Here is a 20,872-nt window from a genome sequence, read left to right as displayed (position 1 = left end):
AAACACTAATAAATTAAAGCTGCAAGCAGCGTTGTTCGGGCCCGCGTATTTGGCAGGTGCTAGTCCTAAGTGTCCCAATACTTTTGTCTACTTTTAGTCTGAAGTGTCCCAAGACTTTTGTCTAGTGTACCTACCTTGTCTGCATTGTGTGGGCACGTTGGTGCTTCCTGCTTTTAAGCAGCCATCTTAAAAAAAACAGCAGCGCAGCAGCATCAGCGCAGCGGGTCTTTGAAGGGTCATAAAATCAAAACCGGAGCAGTTAGAAAAAAAGCGCAACTGTCATTGTAATCACAAGGGTTAAATCTCTCCTGTGTTAGTTTGAAGGCGAAACGACAAACGCGCTCAGAGGAGTTCGTTTTTGAAGGAAGGTGACCGGTTTAAAAAAAAAAAATTGTTTTGAAGGGGGAATAGCAAACTTCCTGTAGATTTTTGCTGGGGGTTGTCAATTTATGAAATGTAGGTCTAAGTGAGACCTACATTGAGGTTTTTGTTTCATGTCTCTCCGACCTTCCCAGTGGGAGTTACAAGCAGTTTTGTAATTTCTTTCTTCCGAGGAGCAGTTTTTTGTCCGTTTTATTCAAAAATTGCTGTAGAGCGCAATTTTTGAATTTGGGGTTATGTTTTTTTATTAGATCACAGTTTTTGCTAGTCCTGATGTGTGCGTTCAGTTCGGTGAGTTTTGAAGCATGTTAAGGGGGTCAAATTGCAGCTCAAAGAGGCAAAAGTGACTGTTTTTAGTACTTTTTTGTCTTGAAGGGGGAATAGCCAACTTCCTGTAGATTTCTGCCCGATGATATACAGTTATGAAAACTAGGTCTGAGTCAGACCTACATAAAGGTTTTTGTTTCATGTGTCTCCGATCTTCCTAGTGGGAGATATAAGCAGTCAAGTTTTTTTTTTCCTAGGGGGCGCTAGAGCGCAATTTTGAGTATTTTGGTTGTTTTTTTGTAAAAGAAGGTAATTTTCGCAGGTCCTGATGAGTGGGTCAAATATGGTGAGTTTTGAAGCATGTTAAGTGGGTCAAATTACAGTTTTATGTGGCGGCGGAAGAAAAAAGAATAAATAATAATAAAAAACATTAGAAATTCAATAGGTCCTTATGTCCCATTGCATAAGGACTCCCTGTGGGAGTCCTTTTACAATGGGCCATTGCGGGCCCTAATAATGAATCAAAATCAATGTTATGAATAATTGACCTATTTAAAGCTCTATTCAATTTTTTTCTGGGGGGAAAACATTGCATATTTTGTGTTTACCGTTAAAAAACTGTTTTTCTTTTACTAAAAGGGCATACAACAAACAAACCAAAAAAAAACATGAAAAAATTATAAAAACATAATTGAGCTGAGGTTGATTTAGACTTAAGAACTAAAAAAATAAATAATAATAATTTTAAAAAAAATGATGTCTTATTTTTAACACTTTTATGAGTGGGGCCCTTTTGGCTCCCCAAGAATTTTAGTGGGATTTTTTTTTAAACTGTCATTAAAAAAATAAACAATGAATGAAAATCAATGTTATGAATTGTTGACCTATTCAAGGCTCTATTAATTTTTTTCTGGGGAAAACATTTTTTGTGTGTTTTCCACAAAAAATTTAAGTTTTATTGACAAAAAGGGCATACAACAAACAAAAAAATAAATATAAAAACAAACAAACAAACGTATAATTAACCTGAGGTTGATCTAGACTTAAGAATTGAAAGTAAACATTTTTTTTTTAAATGTATGTTTTATTTTAACACTTATGAATGTTAGCAGATTTTTTTTTTAAATTGCCAATTAAAAACACTAATAAATAATGAATCAAAATCAATGTTATGAATAATTGCCCTATTTAAAGCTCTATTCAATGTTTTTCTGGGGAAAACATTGCATAATTTTTGTTTACCATTAAAAAACTTTTTTTTTTTTTTTTTTTACAAAAAGGGCATATAACAAACGGAAAAAAAACATGAAAAAAATAATAAAAACAATAATTGAGCTGAGGTTGATCTAGACTTAAGAATTAAAAATAAAAATAATACAAAAAAAAAAAAGTATGTCTTATTTTTAACACTTTTATGAGTGGGGGTCCCCAATAATTTTAGTGTGATTTTTTTTAAACTGTCATTTAAAAAAAAATTCTAAATCAATGTTATGAATTATTGAGCTATTAAGGCTCTAATTCTGGGGAAGTTATTTGACAAAAAGGGCATAAAACAAGGAATATATATATATATATATATATATATATATATATATATATATATATATATATATATATATATATATATATATATATATATATATATATATATATATATATATATATATATAAACATATAATTGATCTGAAGTTGATCAAAAGACTTAAGAATTGAAAGTAAAATAAATATGACTTAGTTTTTTACACTTTTATGAGTGGGGCCCTTTTGGGTCCCCAAGAATTTTAGTGGGATTTTTTTTTTTAAACTGTCATTTAAAAAAAAATCAAAATCAATGTTATGAATTATTGAGCTATTAAGGCTCTAATTCTGGGGAAGTTATTTGACAAAAAGGGCATAAAACAAGGAAAATAAATATATATATATATATATATATATATATATATATATATATATATATATATATATATATATATATATATATATATATATATATATATATATATATATATAAACATATAATTGATCTGAAGTTGATCAAAAGACTTAAGAATTGAAAGTAAAATAAATATGACTTAGTTTTTTACACTTTTATGAGTGGGGCCCTTTTGGGTCCCCAAGAATTTTAGTGTGATTTTTTTTTTTAAACTGTCATTTAAAAAAAAATCAAAATCAATGTTATGAATTATTGAGCTATTAAGGCTCTAATTCTGGGAAGTTATTTGACAAAAAGGGCATAAAACAAGGAATATATATATATATATATATATATATATATGTATATATATATATATATATATATATATATATATATATATATATATAAACATATAATTGATCTGAAGTTGATCAAAAGACTTAAGAATTGAAAGTAAAATAAATATGACTTAGTTTTTTACACTTTTATGAGTGGGGCCCTTTTGGGTCCCCAAGAATTTTAGTGTGATTTTTTTTTAAACTGTCATTTAAAAAAAAATCAAAATCAATGTTATGAATTATTGAGCTATTAAGGCTCTAATTCTGGGGAAGTTATTTGACAAAAAGGGCATAAAACAAGGAATATATATATATATATATATATATATATATATATAAAAACATATAATTGATCTGAAGTTGATCAAAAGACTTAAGAATTGAAAGTAAAATAAATATGACTTAGTTTTTTACACTTTTATGAGTGGGGCCCTTTTGGGTCCCCAAGAATTTTAGTGTGATTTTTTTTTTTAAACTGTCATTTAAAAAAAAATCAAAATCAATGTTATGAATTATTGAGCTATTAAGGCTCTAATTCTGGGGAAGTTATTTGACAAAAAAGGCATAAAACAAGGAATATATATATATATATATATATATATATATATATATATATATATATATATATATATATATATATATATATATATATATATAAACATATAATTGATCATGAAGTTGATCAAAAGACTTAAGAATTGAAAGTAAAATAAATATGACTTAGTTTTTTACACTTTTATGAGTGGGGCCCTTTTGGGTCCCCAAGAATTTTAGTGTGATTTTTTTTTTAAACTGTCATTTAAAAAAAAATCAAAATCAATGTTATGAATTATTGAGCTATTAAGGCTCTAATTCTGGGGAAGTTATTTGACAAAAAGGGCATAAAACAAGGAAAATATATATATATATATATATATATATATATATATATATATATATATATATATATATATATATATATATATATATATAAACATATAATTGATCTGAAGTTGATCAAAAGACTTAAGAATTGAAAGTAAAATAAATATGACTTAGTTTTTTACACTTTTATGAGTGGGGCCCTTTTGGGTCCCCAAGAATTTTAGTGTGATTTTTTTTTTAAACTGTCATTTAAAAAAAAATCAAAATCAATGTTATGAATTATTGAGCTATTAAGGCTCTAATTCTGGGGAAGTTATTTGACAAAAAGGGCATAAAACAAGGAATATATATATATATATATATATATATATATATATATATATATATATATATATATATATATATATATATATATATATATATATATAAACATATAATTGATCTGAAGTTGATCAAAAGACTTAAGAATTGAAAGTAAAATAAATATGACTTAGTTTTTTACACTTTTATGAGTGGGGCCCTTTTGGGTCCCCAAGAATTTTAGTGTGATTTTTTTTTTTTAACTGTCATTTAAAAAAAAATCAAAATCAATGTTATGAATTATTGAGCTATTAAGGCTCTAATTCTGGGGAAGTTATTTGACAAAAAAGGCATAAAACAAGGAATATATATATATATATATATATATATATATATATATATATATATATATATATATATATATAAACATATAATTGATCTGAAGTTGATCAAAAGACTTAAGAATTGAAAGTAAAATAAATATGACTTAGTTTTTTACACTTTTATGAGTGGGGCCCTTTTGGGTCCCCAAGAATTTTAGTGTGATTTTTTTTTTAAACTGTCATTTAAAAAAAAATCAAAATCAATGTTATGAATTATTGAGCTATTAAGGCTCTAATTCTGGGGAAGTTATTTGACAAAAAGGGCATAAAACAAGGAATATATATATATATATATATATATATATATATATATATATATATATATATATATATATATATATATATATATATATATATATATATATATATATATATATATATATATATATAAACATATAATTGATCTGAAGTTGATCAAAAGACTTAAGAATTGAAAGTAAAATAAATATGACTTAGTTTTTTACACTTTTATGAGTGGGGCCCTTTTGGGTCCCCAAGAATTTTAGTGGGATTTTTTTTTAAACTGTCAATTAAAAAAAAAAAAAAAAATCAAAATCAAGTCGCTATTAAGGCTCTAATTCTGGGGGAAACATGGCATATTTTGTGTGTTTGCCATAAAAAAAAACACATTTCTTTGAGGGCATAAAACAAGGAAAAAAATAATAATCATAAAAACATAATTGATCTGAAGTTGATCAAAAGACTTAAGAATTGAAAGTAAAAGAAATATGACTTATTTTTAACACTTTTATGAGTGGGGCCCTTTTGGGTCCCCAAAAATGTGAAGTTTTTTGTTTGTTTTGTTTTTAAACTGTCATTGGTACTGGTACCAAAATATTGGTATGGGGACAAGCCTAAAGTCAGTCCTGGTTCTGCCATGTCTACAATCATTCATAGTCGGAGCCACAGGGACTGTAGTAAATATCTCCACTTTTACTTCCGGTGTCTGCAAATAAAATAACATGTTTTGGTCTGTTCTTCCCTTTTTGTTGTATGAAATATAAAAGGAAAATCAAACCATTTTGTATATTTAGTTACCGCCAAAAAATAAGAATGCTTTGTTTTTTTTCCCTATGGTCTTTTCTGCATTTTCAAACCAAATTCCGGCACTTTTAAAGGTTCTGGACTCCAGCATGTAGGCCAGGTAGTGGTGGACAGGTGAGACTTGGATGATGACATGTGTGGGGTTATGTACAGGTAAAAGCCAGTAAATTAGAATATTTTGGAAAAACTTGATTTATTTCAGTAATTGCATTCAAAAGGTGTAACTTGTACATTATATTTATTCATTGCACACAGACTGATGCATTCAAATGTTTATTTCATTTAATTTTGATGATTTGAAGTGGCAACAAATGAAAATCCAAAATTCCGTGTGTCACAAAATTAGAATATTACTTAAGGCTAATACAAAAAAGGGATTTTTAGAAATGTTGGCCAACTGAAAAGTATGAAAATGAAAAATATGAGCATGTACAATACTCAATACTTGGTTGGAGCTCCTTTTGCCTCAATTACTGCGTTAATGCGGCGTGGCATGGAGTCGATGACTTTCTGGCACTGTTCAGGTGTTATGAGAGCCCAGGTTGCTCTGATAGTGGCCTTCAACTCTTCTGCGTTTTTGGGTCTGGCATTCTGCATCTTCCTTTTCACAATACCCCACAGATTTTCTATGGGGCTAAGGTCAGGGGAGTTGGCGGGCCAATTTAGAACAGAAATACCATGGTCCGTAAACCAGGCACGGGTAGATTTTGCGCTGTGTGCAGGCGCCAAGTTCTGTTGGAACTTGAAATCTCCATCTCCATAGAGCAGGTCAGCAGCAGGAAGCATGAAGTGCTCTAAAACTTGCTGGTAGACGGCTGCGTTGACCCTGGATCTCAGGAAACAGAGTGGACCGACACCAGCAGATGACGTGGCACCCCAAACCATCACCCAACCATGCAAATTTTGCATTTCCTTTGGAAATCGAGGTCCCAGAGTCTGGAGGAAGACAGGAGAGGCACAGGATCCACGTTGCCTGAAGTCTAGTGTAAAATTTCCACCATCAGTGATGGTTTGGGGTGCCATGTCATCTGCTGGTGTCGGTCCACTCTGTTTCCTGAGATCCAGGGTCAACGCAGCCGTCTACCAGCAAGTTTTAGAGCACTTCATGCTTCCTGCTGCTGACCTGCTCTATGGAGATGGAGATTTCAAGTTCCAACAGGACTTGGCGCCTGCACACAGCGCAAAATCTACCCGTGCCTGGTTTACGGACCATGGTATTTCTGTTCTAAATTGGCCCGCCAACTCCCCTGACCTTAGCCCCATAGAAAATCTGTGGGGTATTGTGAAAAGGAAGATGCAGAATGCCAGACCCAAAAACGCAGAAGAGTTGAAGGCCACTATCAGAGCAACCTGGGCTCTCATAACACCTGAGCAGTGCCAGAAACTCATCGACTCCATGCCACGCCGCATTAACGCAGTAATTGAGGCAAAAGGAGCTCCAACCAAGTATTGAGTATTGTACATGCTCATATTTGTCATTTTCATACTTTTCAGTTGGCCAACATTTCTAAAAATCCCTTTTTTGTATTAGCCTTAAGTAATATTCTAATTTTGTGACACACGGAATTTTGGATTTTCATTTGTTGCCACTTCAAATCATCAAAACTAAATGAAATAAACATTTGAATGCATCAGTCTGTGTGCAATGAATAAATATAATGTACAAGTTACACCTTTTGAATGCAATTACTGAAATAAATCAAGTTTTTCAAAATATTCTAATTTACTGGCTTTTACCTGTACTCTGGAGGACACGGCTCAGGCCAGGTAATGGTGGACAGGTGAGACTTGGATGATGACGTGTGTGGGGTTACGTACTCTGGAGTACACGGCTCAGCGTTGCAGTCGCGCTGGTTCTCTGGAGGTTTTCCTTCCGGGTCGCAGTAGCTGTTCTGGACCAGGGAGTTGTCGTCCAGCCTCTTGCACACCACCTCCTGCTTCTGGGAGCCTGAAAGACGGAAAGAAGGGTTCGTTACGTCACGGCACATTCCTGCTCCTCTGGCAGGTGGCGTTCCACCACAGCCGCTAATGCGTGACTCTGGTAAGCAGATCTGGAAGCGTAGTGGCAATCTTCTCCAAGTGGATCCCCTTCCCGAGTGCGCACTTCAACTTGGCGCTTGGAAATCCCTCACATCCTCGGAGGGCCGTGGAGGAGCTCCGGTTACGCGACAACCTAAAAGGTTTGGTTTCCTTCATTCTTGAGGCGGCGGACGGCGTTGGCTGCGGTTGAGTGTTTTGACGTTTGTTGGAGTCGACATGGAGCTGCTCATTCACACAAAGCAGCTCCGCATTCACGTAATATTTGGGGTAAACAGTCAAATAAAAATGTAAAAAAACAACTTGGCTAGGAGTGTCAAAGTCCTTTTCATGGAGGGCCACATTGATGTTCTCCAAAGGCCGCTTGTAACAATAAACATATATATGATTTATAATGTCTGATCACATGATATTATTAGACAATTCCCTATGCATTTCAATATATATATATATATATATATATATATATATATATATATATATATATATATATATATATATATACATACATACATACATATATATACATACATACATACATACATATATGTATGCATGTCCATATATGTGTATGTATGTATATATATATATATATATATATATATATATATATATATATATATATATATATATATATGGACATACATATATACAGTATATATATGTATATACATACACACATTATATATATATGTATATATATATACATACTTATATATATACATACAGTACATATATACATATACATATATACATACATATATATACATATATACATACGGATATATACATATATATACATATATATATATATATATATATACATATATATATATATACATATATATATATATATACATATATATATATATATATATATATATATATATATATATATATATATATATATATATATATATATATATATATATATATATATATATATATATATATATACTTCCTTGACGTCACTTTCAACCTGAGCAATAACAGCTACCAACCATTCACGAAACCCAACACAACACTCCAATACGTGCACCATGACAGCAACCACCCACCCACCACCACGAAAAGAATACCTACCGGAATCAATAAAAGGCTATCGATGCTGTCATCTAGCAAAGCTGAATTTGACCAAGCAACCCCCCCGTACCAAAAAGCCCTTGATGAAAGCGGATACAATTTCACCCTCACCTATGAACCCACGCCAGGAAACCAGCCAAAAAAGAACAGAAAACGAAACAACATCATCTGGTACAACCCCCCATACAGCAAAAACGTCTCAACGAACATTGGACACAAATTCCTCAATCTGATTGACAAACACTTTCCCAAAGACAACATCCTAAGAAAAGTATTCAACAAGAACAACATTAAATTGAGCTACAGCTGCATGAACAATATACGACAAATCATCTCAAACCACAACAAAACAATTGCAAATGAGCCGTCGGCCCTCAGACAGAACGACTCCAAAACCAACAAAGGATGTAATTGTCGAAAGAAACCTGATTGCCCTCTCAACGGGGGGTGCTTACAAACATCAGTTGTCTACCAATCTAAGGTAATACGCAAGGACATTAACACATCCGACACATATGTAGGATTAACCGAGGGAGAATTCAAAACCAGATGGAACAATCACAAGGCTTCTTTCAGGAACAAAAACCTGCGAAATACCACAGAACTCAGCAAACACATTTGGGACCTCAAAGACAATAATGTTGAATATTCAATAACATGGCAAATTCTTGCATCCAGCACACCTTACAATAGTGGTAATAAAAGATGCAACCTATGCTTGAAAGAGAAACTGTTTATTATTTACCGTCCAGACCTGTCATCCCTCAACAAGCGCAGCGAAATTGTAACAGCATGCCGCCACAGACGGAAACACCTCCTAGGTAACACATGAGCCAATCACCACGCCCCTAGGCCAGCCTGTACCCACCCACTCTGTGCCCTATATAAACCATGGTATGTGAATGCTCCCATTAAAATCTCCTGACGATTGAGGGTACCCCCCCTCATGAAACAGGCCTGTAGAGATGAAATAGTCTTGTGATTTTTTCCCACACATACATATATATATATATATATATATATATATATATATATATATATATATATATATATATATATATATATATATATATATATATATATATATATATATATATATATATATATATGCGGTATAGCTCGGTTGGTAGAGCGGCCGTGCCAGCAACTTGAGGGTTGCAGGTTCGATCCCCGCTTCCGCCATCCTAGTCACTGCTATTGTGTCCTTGGGCAAGACACTTTACCCACCTGCTCCCAGTGCCACCCACACTAGTTTAAATGTAACTTAGATATTGGGTTTCACTATGTAAAGCGCTTTGAGTCACTAGAGAAAAGCGCTATATAAATATAATTCACTTCACTCCATATATATATACTTACATACATATATATATACTTTCATACATATATACATATACACATATAAACATTAATGCATACATATATACATACAAATATTTATACACGTACATACATATATATACATATATATGTATATATATATATACATATATATGTATATATATCATATATATATATATATACACACACACACATATATATACATATATATACTTACATACATATATATACTTTCCTACATATATACATATACACATATGAACATTAATGCATACATATATACATACAAATATTCATACATGCACATACATATATATGCAAATCAACATGTACATACATATATATACATATATATATATATATATATATATATATATATATATATATATGTATGTGTGGGAAAAAAATCACAAGACTATTTCATCTCTACAGGCCTGTTTCATGAGGGGGGGTTCCCTCAATCATCTCCTGATGATTGAGGGAACCCCCCCTCATGAAACAGGCCTGTAGAGATGAAATAGTCTTGTGATTTTTTTCCCACACATACATATATTGCGCTCTACTACGGTATCGAGCACTATTTTTTGGATAACCTTATTAAGACATATATATATATATATATACATACACACACACACACACATATATATACTTTCATACATACATGTACACACATACACATATAAACATTAATGCATACATATATACATACATACAAATATTTATACACGCACATTCATATATATACAAATATACAGTATATACATGTGCATACATATATATACACAAATATATATACATGTAAATACATATATACCGTATTTTTCGGACTATAAATGGCAGTTTTTTCATAGTTTGGCCGGGGGTGAGACTTATACTCAGGAGCGACTTATGTGTGAAATGATGAACACATTATAATATTATTGATGTCATTCACGTAAGAGACTAGACGTATAAGATTTCATGGGATTTAGCGATTAGATTGTTTGGTAAACGTATAGCATGTTCTATATGTTATAGTTATTTGAATGACTCTTACCATAATATGTTACGTTAACATACCAGTTGGTTATTTATGCCTCATATAACGTACACTTATTCAGCCTGTTGTTCACTATTCTTTATTTATTTTAAATTGCCTTTCAAATGTCTATTCTTGCTGTTGGTTTTTATCAAATACATTTCCCCCCAAAATGCGACTTATACTCCAGTGCGACTTATATATATTTTTTCCCTTCTTTGTTATGCATTTTCGGCCGGTGCGACTTATACTCCAGAGCGACTTATACTCCGAAAAATGCGGTACATACATATATTTTTTAAGTACAAATTGATGGATAATGTACATGCTTTTAAGTCAGAAGAACAAAATATTTATTCTAAATAAAATGTTTGGAAAGTACCGTATTTTCCGCACCATTAGCCGCACCTAAAAACCACAAATTTACTCAAAAGCTGACAGTGCGGCTTTTAACCCGGTGCGCTTTATATATGGATAAATATTAAGATTCATTTTCATAAAGTTTCGATCTCGCAACTTAGGTAAACAGCCGCCATCTTTTTTCCCGGTAGAACAGGAAGCGCTTCTTCTTCTACGCAAGCAACCGCCAAGGTAAGCACCCGCCCCCATAGAACAGGAAGCGCTTCTTCTTCTACTGTAAGCAACCACCCGCCCCCGGAAGAAGAAGAAGCGCGCGGATTTTCGTTTCATTTCCTTTGTGTGTTTACATCTGTAAAGACCAGACCACAAAATGGCTCCTACTAAGCGACACGCTTATAACGCAGAATTTAAACTTAAGGCAATAAGTCATGCCGAAGAACACGGAAATAGAGCAGCAGCAAGAGAATATAACATAAATGAATCAATGGTGCGTAGGTGGAGGAAGCAAGAAGATGACCTGCGCCAGGTAAAGAAGACAAAACAGAGTTTCCGAGGGAACAAAGCAAGATGGCAACTGTTGGAGGACAAACTGGAACAGTGGGTTGTTGAGCAGAGAGCAGCAAGCAGAAGTGTCAGCACCATCACTATTCGAATGAAGGCAACAAAGCTAGCAAGCGAACTTCACCTGGATGATTTTAAAGGTGGTGCTTCTTGGTGTTTCCGGTTCATGAAAAGACGCAATCTCTCCATCCGCACACGGACCACTATTTCACAGCAACTGCCTAACGACTTTAAAGAAAAGCTGGCTACTTTCCGTGCATATTGTAAAAACAAGATAGCTGAAAAAAAGATCCGGCCAGAGCACATTATCAACATGGACGAGGTTCCACTGACTTTTGATATTCCTGTGAACCGCACTGTGGATACAACGGGAGCACGTACGGTGAATATTCGCACCACAGGGAATGAGAAGTCGTCCTTCACTGTGGTTCTAGCTTGCCATGCTAATGGCCAGAAACTTCCACCCATGGTGATATTCAAAAGGAAGACCTTGCCAAAAGAGACCTTTCCAGCCGGCGTCATCATAAAAGCTAACTCGAAGGGATGGATGGATGAAGAAAAGATGAGCGAGTGGTTAAGGGAAGTTTACGCGAAGAGGCCGGGTGGCTTTTTTCACGCAGCTCCGTCCATGTTGATATACGACTCCATGCGCGCCCACATCACAGATGGTGTCAAAAAACAAGTGAAGCACATAAATACAACACTCGCCGTCATTCCGGGTGGATTAACCAAAGAACTCCAACCGCTGGATATTGGTGTCAACAGGGCATTCAAATCACGACTGCGAACGGCGTGGGAACAATGGATGACCGAAGGCGAACACACCTTCACTAAGACAGGGAGACAGCGCCGGACGACATACGCCAACATCTGCCAGTGGATCGTAAATGCCTGGGCAGATATTTCGGTCACAACTGTGGTCCGAGCTTTCCGGAAGGCAGGATTCACAGAACTGCTGGACAACAGTGACACTGACTCCGATGACTTCGACGAGACGGAACCGGCCATTTTGGATCCCACATTTGCCCAACTTTTCAATTCGGACACCGAAGACGAAGAATTCGAAGGATTTACGAATGAAGAATAACTTCAGAAAGTGAGCGCTATGTTTATTTTGTGTGTTGTGACATTAACGTTCGAGCAACATTATGTTGCTATTGCTCTGCACTATTTTGAATTTTACTATGTTTGTGATTGCACATTTGCGTACATTTTGGGACAGAGTTGTTAGAACGCTGGTTTTCAATATATTATTAAAGTTTGACTGACCTATCTGACTGTTTTTTTGACATTCCCTTTAGCGCAGCGTAGGCGCGGCTTATAGTCCGGGGCGGCTTATTGGTGGACAAAGTTATGAAATATGCCATTCATTGAAGGTGCGGCTAATAATCCGGTGCGCCTTATAGTGCGGAAAATACGGTATGTTAATATAGGGGTGTCCAAACTTCTTCACCGAGGGCCACCTACTAAAAAGTCAGAGTATGCGGGGCCCATTTTAATATATTTTTATTCTGTAAAAATAAATACTACATTAGTATTTAAAGACACAACTTAGTGTCAGTTTTGTTTTATAGGTGACAAAGTAATTGTTACAGGTGTGAAAAAACTGCAAAAATGTAGAAAAAAAACCCTGAAATTAATTAATAATAATTGTCACACTAGACTAGACTGGACTTCTTTTTTGTTGTCATTCAAATTTGAACTTTACAGTACAGATAAGAACGGAATGTGGTTACATTAGCTCATGGTAGTGTAGGATAAAAGAGCAATAAGGTGCAGATATAAAAAAAAATAGGTTACTGTACAGATAAATATATTGCACTTTTGCATTTGCATCCAGGTTTATGGATGTATGTTATATTGTCTTTATATTCCAGCCACTTCATCCATTTTTGGGGGGAATTGAGGGGATTATTTTAATGTGTTCAAGAGTCTTAAGGCCTGAGGGAAGAAGCTGTTACAGAACCTGGAGGTTCTGCTACGGAGGCTGCGGAACCTCTTTCTAGAGTCCAGCAGCAAAAACAGTCCTTGTTGGGGGTGGGAGGAGTCTCTGTAGATTTTCTAAAAACCCTGGTCAGGCAGCACAAAGCTGATCCTTAAATATGAATTATTTTTTTTGTAAAATACTTTGACTTTTCAGTTTATGACCCTTGGTGGAAAAAGTTTGGACACTGTTAGAATAATTATTATAATTATTAGTCGGGCTCCAGTACTATGGAATGCCCTCCCGGTAACAATTAGAGATGCTACCTCAGTAGAAGCATTTAAGTCCCATCTTAAAACTCATTTGTATACTCTAGCCTTTAAATAGCCCCCCTGTTAGACCAGTTGATCTGCCGTTTCTTTTCTTTTCTCCTCTGCTCCCCTTTTCCTTGAGGGGGGGGGGCACAGGTCCGGTGGCCATGGATGAAGTGCTGGCTGTCCAGAGTCGGGACCCGGGGTGGACCGCTCGCCTGTGCATCGGCTGGGAACATCTCTGCGCTGCTGACCCGTCTCCGCTCGGGATGGTGTCCTGCTGGCCCCACTATGGACTGGACTCTTACTATTATGTTGGATCCACTATGGACTGGACTCTCACAATATTATGTCAGACCCACTCGACATCCATTGCTTTCGGTCTCCCCTAGAGGGGGGGGGGGTTACCCACATATGCGGTCCTCTCCAAGGTTTCTCATAGTCATTCACATCGACGTCCCACTGGGGTGAGTTTTTCCTTGCCCGTATGTGGGCTTTGTACCGAGGATGTCGTTGTGGCTTGTGCAGCCCTTTAAGACACTTGTGATTTAGGGCTATATAAATAAAGATTGATTGATTGATTGATTATGTGTAAGTTATCACACAACTCTTATGCTTAAAGGCCGTCGCTGTAGTTATTATCAATTGTGCGGAAGTTGTACTTTTCTATCCGTGCAAAGGCACAACTCGCAATCTTGGATTGCGAGTCGTCTCTTATCAGTGTTTGTGTCCAGACCTGCTGACTGCCAAGGGCGAACATCGAGTACCGTGACGCAGACAAAGCAGAGACAGGGCGATATCACGAGTGTCAGCACATTTGCATTTCATGAATAATCATATATTGTGTCTAACTGGGGCTGCTGAAATGACAACCCCTTCCTTCAGAAGCAGCCTCAGTGATGTACCCAGGGACCTCCCGAATAAATAGAGGAGCACGTGGGCTGTGCCTGAGGGCGTAGGTTGGAACTGTAACTGAGTGTACAGCCCAATACGTCTCTCCTCATTGAGCCAAATGGAACTCTTGTCTCTGCATGATTCCTTGCTTCTTATCTGTTTAATAAATGTCATCAGTGTTTGAACCTGACAGACACCCCTGAGTTATCAAATTGTCACTTTTTTTTCCCTCATTGCATCAAAAAATGTGGCTCTTTTCTTTGTTTTTTTTATACATTCTTACTGTTCTTTTGTTACCCAAAAATATGCTGGCCTCCGTTTCACTCACTCCCCCTAAACCTCAATCTTATCCAGGTCACGGCACCAAAAATCCCAATTGGACATCCTACCCCGCAGAGCGATCACATACAGTACTGATTAGAGTACCGATCGAGGAGGAATATCGATAAAATCGTAACGATATATACATCCCTACTGGCTGGCCTCTAGGACATGCTGAACCTAACTCTCATCCGGGTCACGTCACCAAAAATCCCAATTGGACATGCTACCCCGCAGTCTGAACGTTTTCAAAATTACAGCAAAGAAAGAGTGTTGTGTTACTATGTTGCTGATACACAACCTAATAAAAATGCTAATAAAAAATGCACTTTTTCACATCTTTATTAACACAAATCACAAATAGTATTAAGTGATGTACCCAGGGACCTCCCGAATAAATAGAGGAGCACGTGGGCTGTGCCTGAGGGTGTAGGTTGGAACTGTAACTGAGTGTACAGCCCAATACGTCTCTCCTCATTGAGCCAAATGGAACTCTTGTCTCTGCATGATTCCTTGCTTCTTATCTGTTTAATAAATGTCATCAGTGTTTGAACCTGACAGACACCCCTGAGTTATCAAATTGTCACTTTTTTTTCCCTCATTGCATCAAAAAATGTGGCTCTTTTTTTTGTTTTTTTATACATTCTTACTGTTCTTTTGTTACCCAAAAATATGCTGGCCTCCGTTTCACTCACTCCCCCTAAACCTCAATCTTATCCAGGTCACGGCACCAAAAATCCCAATTGGACATCCTACCCCACAGAGCGATCACATACAGTACTGATTAGAGTACCGATCGAGGAGGAATATCGATAAAATCGTAACGATATATACATCCCTACTGGCTGGCCTCTAGGACACGCTGAACCTAACTCTCATCCGGGTCACGGCACCAAAAATCCCAATTGGACATGCTACCCCGCAGTCTGAACGTTTTCAAAATTACAGCAAAGAAAGAGTGTTGTGTTACTATGTTGCTGATACACAACCTAATAAAAATGCTAATAAAAAATGCACTTTTTCACATCTTTATTAACACAAATCACAAATAGTATTAAGTGATGTACCCAGGGACCTCCCGAATAAATAGAGGAGCACGTGGGCTGTGCCTGAGGGCGTAGGTTGGAACTGTAACTGAGTGTACAGCCCAATACGTCTCTCCTCATTGAGCCAAATGGAACTCTTGTCTCTGCATGATTCCTTGCTTCTTATCTGTTTAATAAATGTCATCAGTGTTTGAACCTGACAGACACCCCTGAGTTATCAAATTGTCACTTTTTTTCCCCCTCATTGCATCAAAAAATGTGGCTCTTTTTTTTGTTGTTTTTTATACATTCTTACTGTTCTTTTGTTACCCAAAAATATGCTGGCCTCCGTTTCACTCACTCCCCCTAAACCTCAATCTTATCCAGGTCACGGCACCAAAAATCCCAATTGGACATCCTACCCCGCAGAGCTATCACATACAGTACTGATTAGAGTACCGATCGAGGAGGAATATCGATAAAATCGTAACGATATATACATCCCTACTGGCTGGCCTCTAGGACACGCTGAACCTAACTCTCATCCGGGTCACGTCACCAAAAATCCCAATTGGACATGCTACCCCGCAGTCTGAACGTTTTCAAAATTACAGCAAAGAAAGAGTGTTGTGTTACTATGTTGCTGATACACAACCTAATAAAAATGCTAATAAAAAATGCACTTTTTCACATCTTTATTAACACAAATCACGAATAGTATTAAGTGATGTACCCAGGGACCTCCCGAATAAATAGAGGAGCACGTGGGCTGTGCCTGAGGGCGTAGGTTGGAACTGTAACTGAGTGTACAGCCCAATACGTCTCTCCTCATTGAGCCAAATGGAACTCCTGTCTCTGCATGATTCCTTGCTTCTTATCTGTTTAATAAATGTCATCAGTGTTTGAACCTGACAGACACCCCTGAGTTATCAAATTGTCACTTTTTTTTCCCCTCATTGCATCAAAAAATGTGGCTCTTTTTTTTGTTTTTTTATACATTCTTACTGTTCTTTTGTTACCCAAAAATATGCTGCGGGGTGCACTTTGTGTAAACATGTTCGAATTGTCAAACTTTAAAATATTGAAAGAATGAATATGTTAAGTTAAGAAGATAACACGCTTTATTCACGCCTATTATTTCCAGGGCTTTCGCGGGCCACATGGAACTCTGTGGAGTTTGACACCTGTGCTTTGAGGTTTCCGAGATGCCGAAGCGGTCTTACCTCCGGCACACGTGGTAGAGCACTGGGACCAGGGCAGGTGGAACCAGGAGAAGCCCACCTCGTTGTCGCCACTGCCCGTACGCTGGATGGGAACGTTGAACTTGTAGTGGATGCCCTGGTTCTGTTCCTGGAGGAGGATCTGCAAGGGCGGACGTCCAATTAGCAAAGATAATCCACTACATCTTCCCACTTTATCGCTATCGGAAGTGTTTATTTAATAACAAAAAAGAAGAGACAAAACCACAAAAACAAGGTGTTTCGAAAAATGTTTGACATTCTAACATGTCTGAAAAGGAATAGGAAGAAGAAAAGCTTATTCAATCCTACTCCTTTTCCTTCTAGAAATAACTTCTAACACATGTGTTCACTTCCTTTTTCAAACTTCAACACAACAACAAATAAACAAACCATCCCACGGAGATTTTGATGGGCCGGCGATCCGTGCTACGAGCCTCTGGCCCCGGGTTGAATGGCAAAAAAAAAAAAATTATGTGAAAATTTTTTGCATTTTTATGTTAGCATGTTAGCAAGGGAACAGTTAGCATGCTTACAAGATGGCGCCAAGCATGAAAATCCAAGATTTTTTAGGTTTAAACCCATAAAAGTTGCTAAATTGCTAGCAGAAAATGTTCGCATGGTAACGTGTAAACATACTTCCTCATCCGGGTCACGGCACCAATAGATTAGAGTGCCGATCGAGAAGGAATATCAATTTTAGTATCAATAAAATTATAACGATATACATCCCTACTGGCTGCCCTCTAGGACACACTAAACCGCACTCTCATCCGGGTCACGGCACCAAAAATCCAAATTGGACATCCCACCCCGCAGTGTGATCGTAATCGAAATTACAGCAAATAAAGTGTTGTGTTATCATGTTGCTGGTACACGACCTATTGTGCTAATAAAAATATAATCTTTTAAACATTTTTAATTACACAAATTATATTCAGTTCCGATTAGAGTACCGATGAGAAGGAATATCAATATTGGTATCGATAAAATCCTAACGATATATATCCCCACTGGCAGGCCTCTGTACCACTCACCCCCCTAAACCGCACTCTCATCCGGGTCACGGCACCAAAAATCCCAATTGGACATCCTACCCCGCAGTGTGAACGTATCACATATAGTACTGATTAGAGTACCGATCGAGAAGCAATATCAATATTGGTATCGATAAAATGATAACGATATACATCCCTACCGGCTGGCCTCGGTTCCACTCACCCCTTCCTGAACCTCAATCTCATCCGGGTCACGTCACCAAAAATCCCAATTGGACATGCTACCCCGCAGTCTGAACGTTTTCAAAATTACAGCAAAGAAAGAGTGTTGTGCTGATTAGAGTACCGATCGAGAAGAAATATCAATATTGTTATTGGTACAATCGTAACGATATACATCCTCAATGGCTGGCCTCCGTTTCACTCACTCCCCCTAAACCTCAATCTTATCCAGGTCACGGCACCAAAAATCCCAATTGGACATCCTACCCCGCAGAGCGATCACATACAGTACTGATTAGAGTACCGATCGAGGAGGAATATCGATAAAATCGTAACGATATATACATCCCTACTGGCTGGCCTCTAGGACACGCTGAACCTAACTCTCATCCGGGTCACGTCACCAAAAATCCCAATTGGACATGCTACCCCGCAGTCTGAACGTTTTCAAAATTACAGCAAAGAAAGAGTGTTGTGTTACTATGTTGCTGATACACAACCTAATAAAAATGCTAATAAAAAATGCACTTTTTCACATCTTTATTAACACAAATCACAAATAGAATTAATGAATACCAGCGTCGAGAAGGAATATCAATATTGGTATCGGTATCAATAAAATCCTACCGCTATACATCCCTACTGGCTGGCCTCTAGGACATGCTGAACCTAACTCTCATCCGGGTCACGGCACCAAAAATCCAAATTGGACTTCCTACCCTGCAGTGTGATCACATACAGTACTGATTAGAGTACTGATCGAGAAGGAATATCAATATTGGTATCGATAAAATCGTAACGATATATACATCCCTACTGGCTGGCCTCTAGGTCACGCTGAAACTTACTCTCATCCGGGTCACGGCACCAAAAATCCAAATTGGACTTCCTACCCTGCAGTGTGATCACATACAGTACTGATTAGAGGACTGATCGAGAAGGAATATCAATATTGGTATCGATAAAATCGTAACGATATATACATCCCTACTGGCTGGCCTCTAGGTCACGCTGAAACTTACTCTCATCCGGGTCACGGCACCAAAAATCAAAATTGGACATCCTACCTCGCAGAGTGATCACATACAGTACTGATTAGAGTACCGATCGAGAAGGAATATCAATATTGGTATCGATAAAATCGTAACGATATATACATCCCTACTGGCTGGCCTCTAGGTCACGCTGAAACTTACTCTCATCCGGGTCACGGCACCAAAAATCCAAATTGGACTTCCTACCCTGCAGTGTGATCACATACAGTACTGATTAGAGGACTGATCGAGAAGGAATATCAATATTGGTATTGATAAAATCGCAACGATATATACATCTCTACTGGCTGGCCTCTAGGACACGCTGAAACTTACTCTCATCCGGGTCACGGCACCAAAAATCCAAATTGGACTTCCTACCCTGCAGTGTGATCACATACAGTACTGATTAGAGGACTGATCGAGAAGGAATATCAATATTGGTATCGATAAAATCGCAACGATATATACATCTCTACTGGCTGGCCTCTAGGACACGCTGAAACTAACTCTCATCCGGGTCACGGCACCAAAAATCAAAATTGGACATCCTACCTCGCAGAGTGATCACATACAGTACTGATTAGAGTACCGATCGAGAAGGAATATCAATATTGGTATCGATAAAATCGTAACGATATATACATCCCTACTGGCTGGCCTCTAGGTCACGCTGAAACTTACTCTCATCCGGGTCACGGCACCAAAAATCCAAATTGGACTTCCTACCCTGCAGTGTGATCACATACAGTACTGATTAGAGGACTGATCGAGAAGGAATATCAATATTGGTATCGAAAAAATCGTAACGATATATACATCCCTACTGGCTGGCCTCTAGGTCACGCTGAAACTTACTCTCATCCGGGTCACGGCACCAAAAATCAAAATTGGACATCCTACCTCGCAGAGTGATCACATACAGTACTGATTAGAGTACCGATCGAGAAGGAATATCAATATTGGTATCGATAAAATCGTAACGATATATACATCCCTACTGGCTGGC

General features: G+C 36.9%; 1 protein-coding gene across 1 annotated transcript in view; it reads right to left on the bottom strand.

Annotated features, from left to right (window-relative positions):
• The window catches only part of adamts6 (ADAM metallopeptidase with thrombospondin type 1 motif, 6), a 217,357-nt gene that overhangs the window by 31,205 nt on the left and 165,280 nt on the right, over positions 1 to 20,872 (bottom strand). The window contains exons 20-21 of the mRNA XM_061966341.1: positions 17,595 to 17,733; positions 7,312 to 7,441 (exon numbers count right to left, since the gene is read on the bottom strand). Coding sequence (XP_061822325.1) covers positions 7,312 to 7,441; positions 17,595 to 17,733 — 269 coding nt within the window. The remainder of the gene's footprint in view (positions 1 to 7,311; positions 7,442 to 17,594; positions 17,734 to 20,872) is intronic.

The sequence above is a fragment of the Nerophis lumbriciformis genome, linkage group LG11 (assembly GCF_033978685.3).
Source record: "Nerophis lumbriciformis linkage group LG11, RoL_Nlum_v2.1, whole genome shotgun sequence".
Lineage (NCBI taxonomy): Eukaryota > Metazoa > Chordata > Actinopteri > Syngnathiformes > Syngnathidae > Nerophis > Nerophis lumbriciformis.
This window is presented reverse-complemented; position numbering and strand designations above follow the sequence as displayed.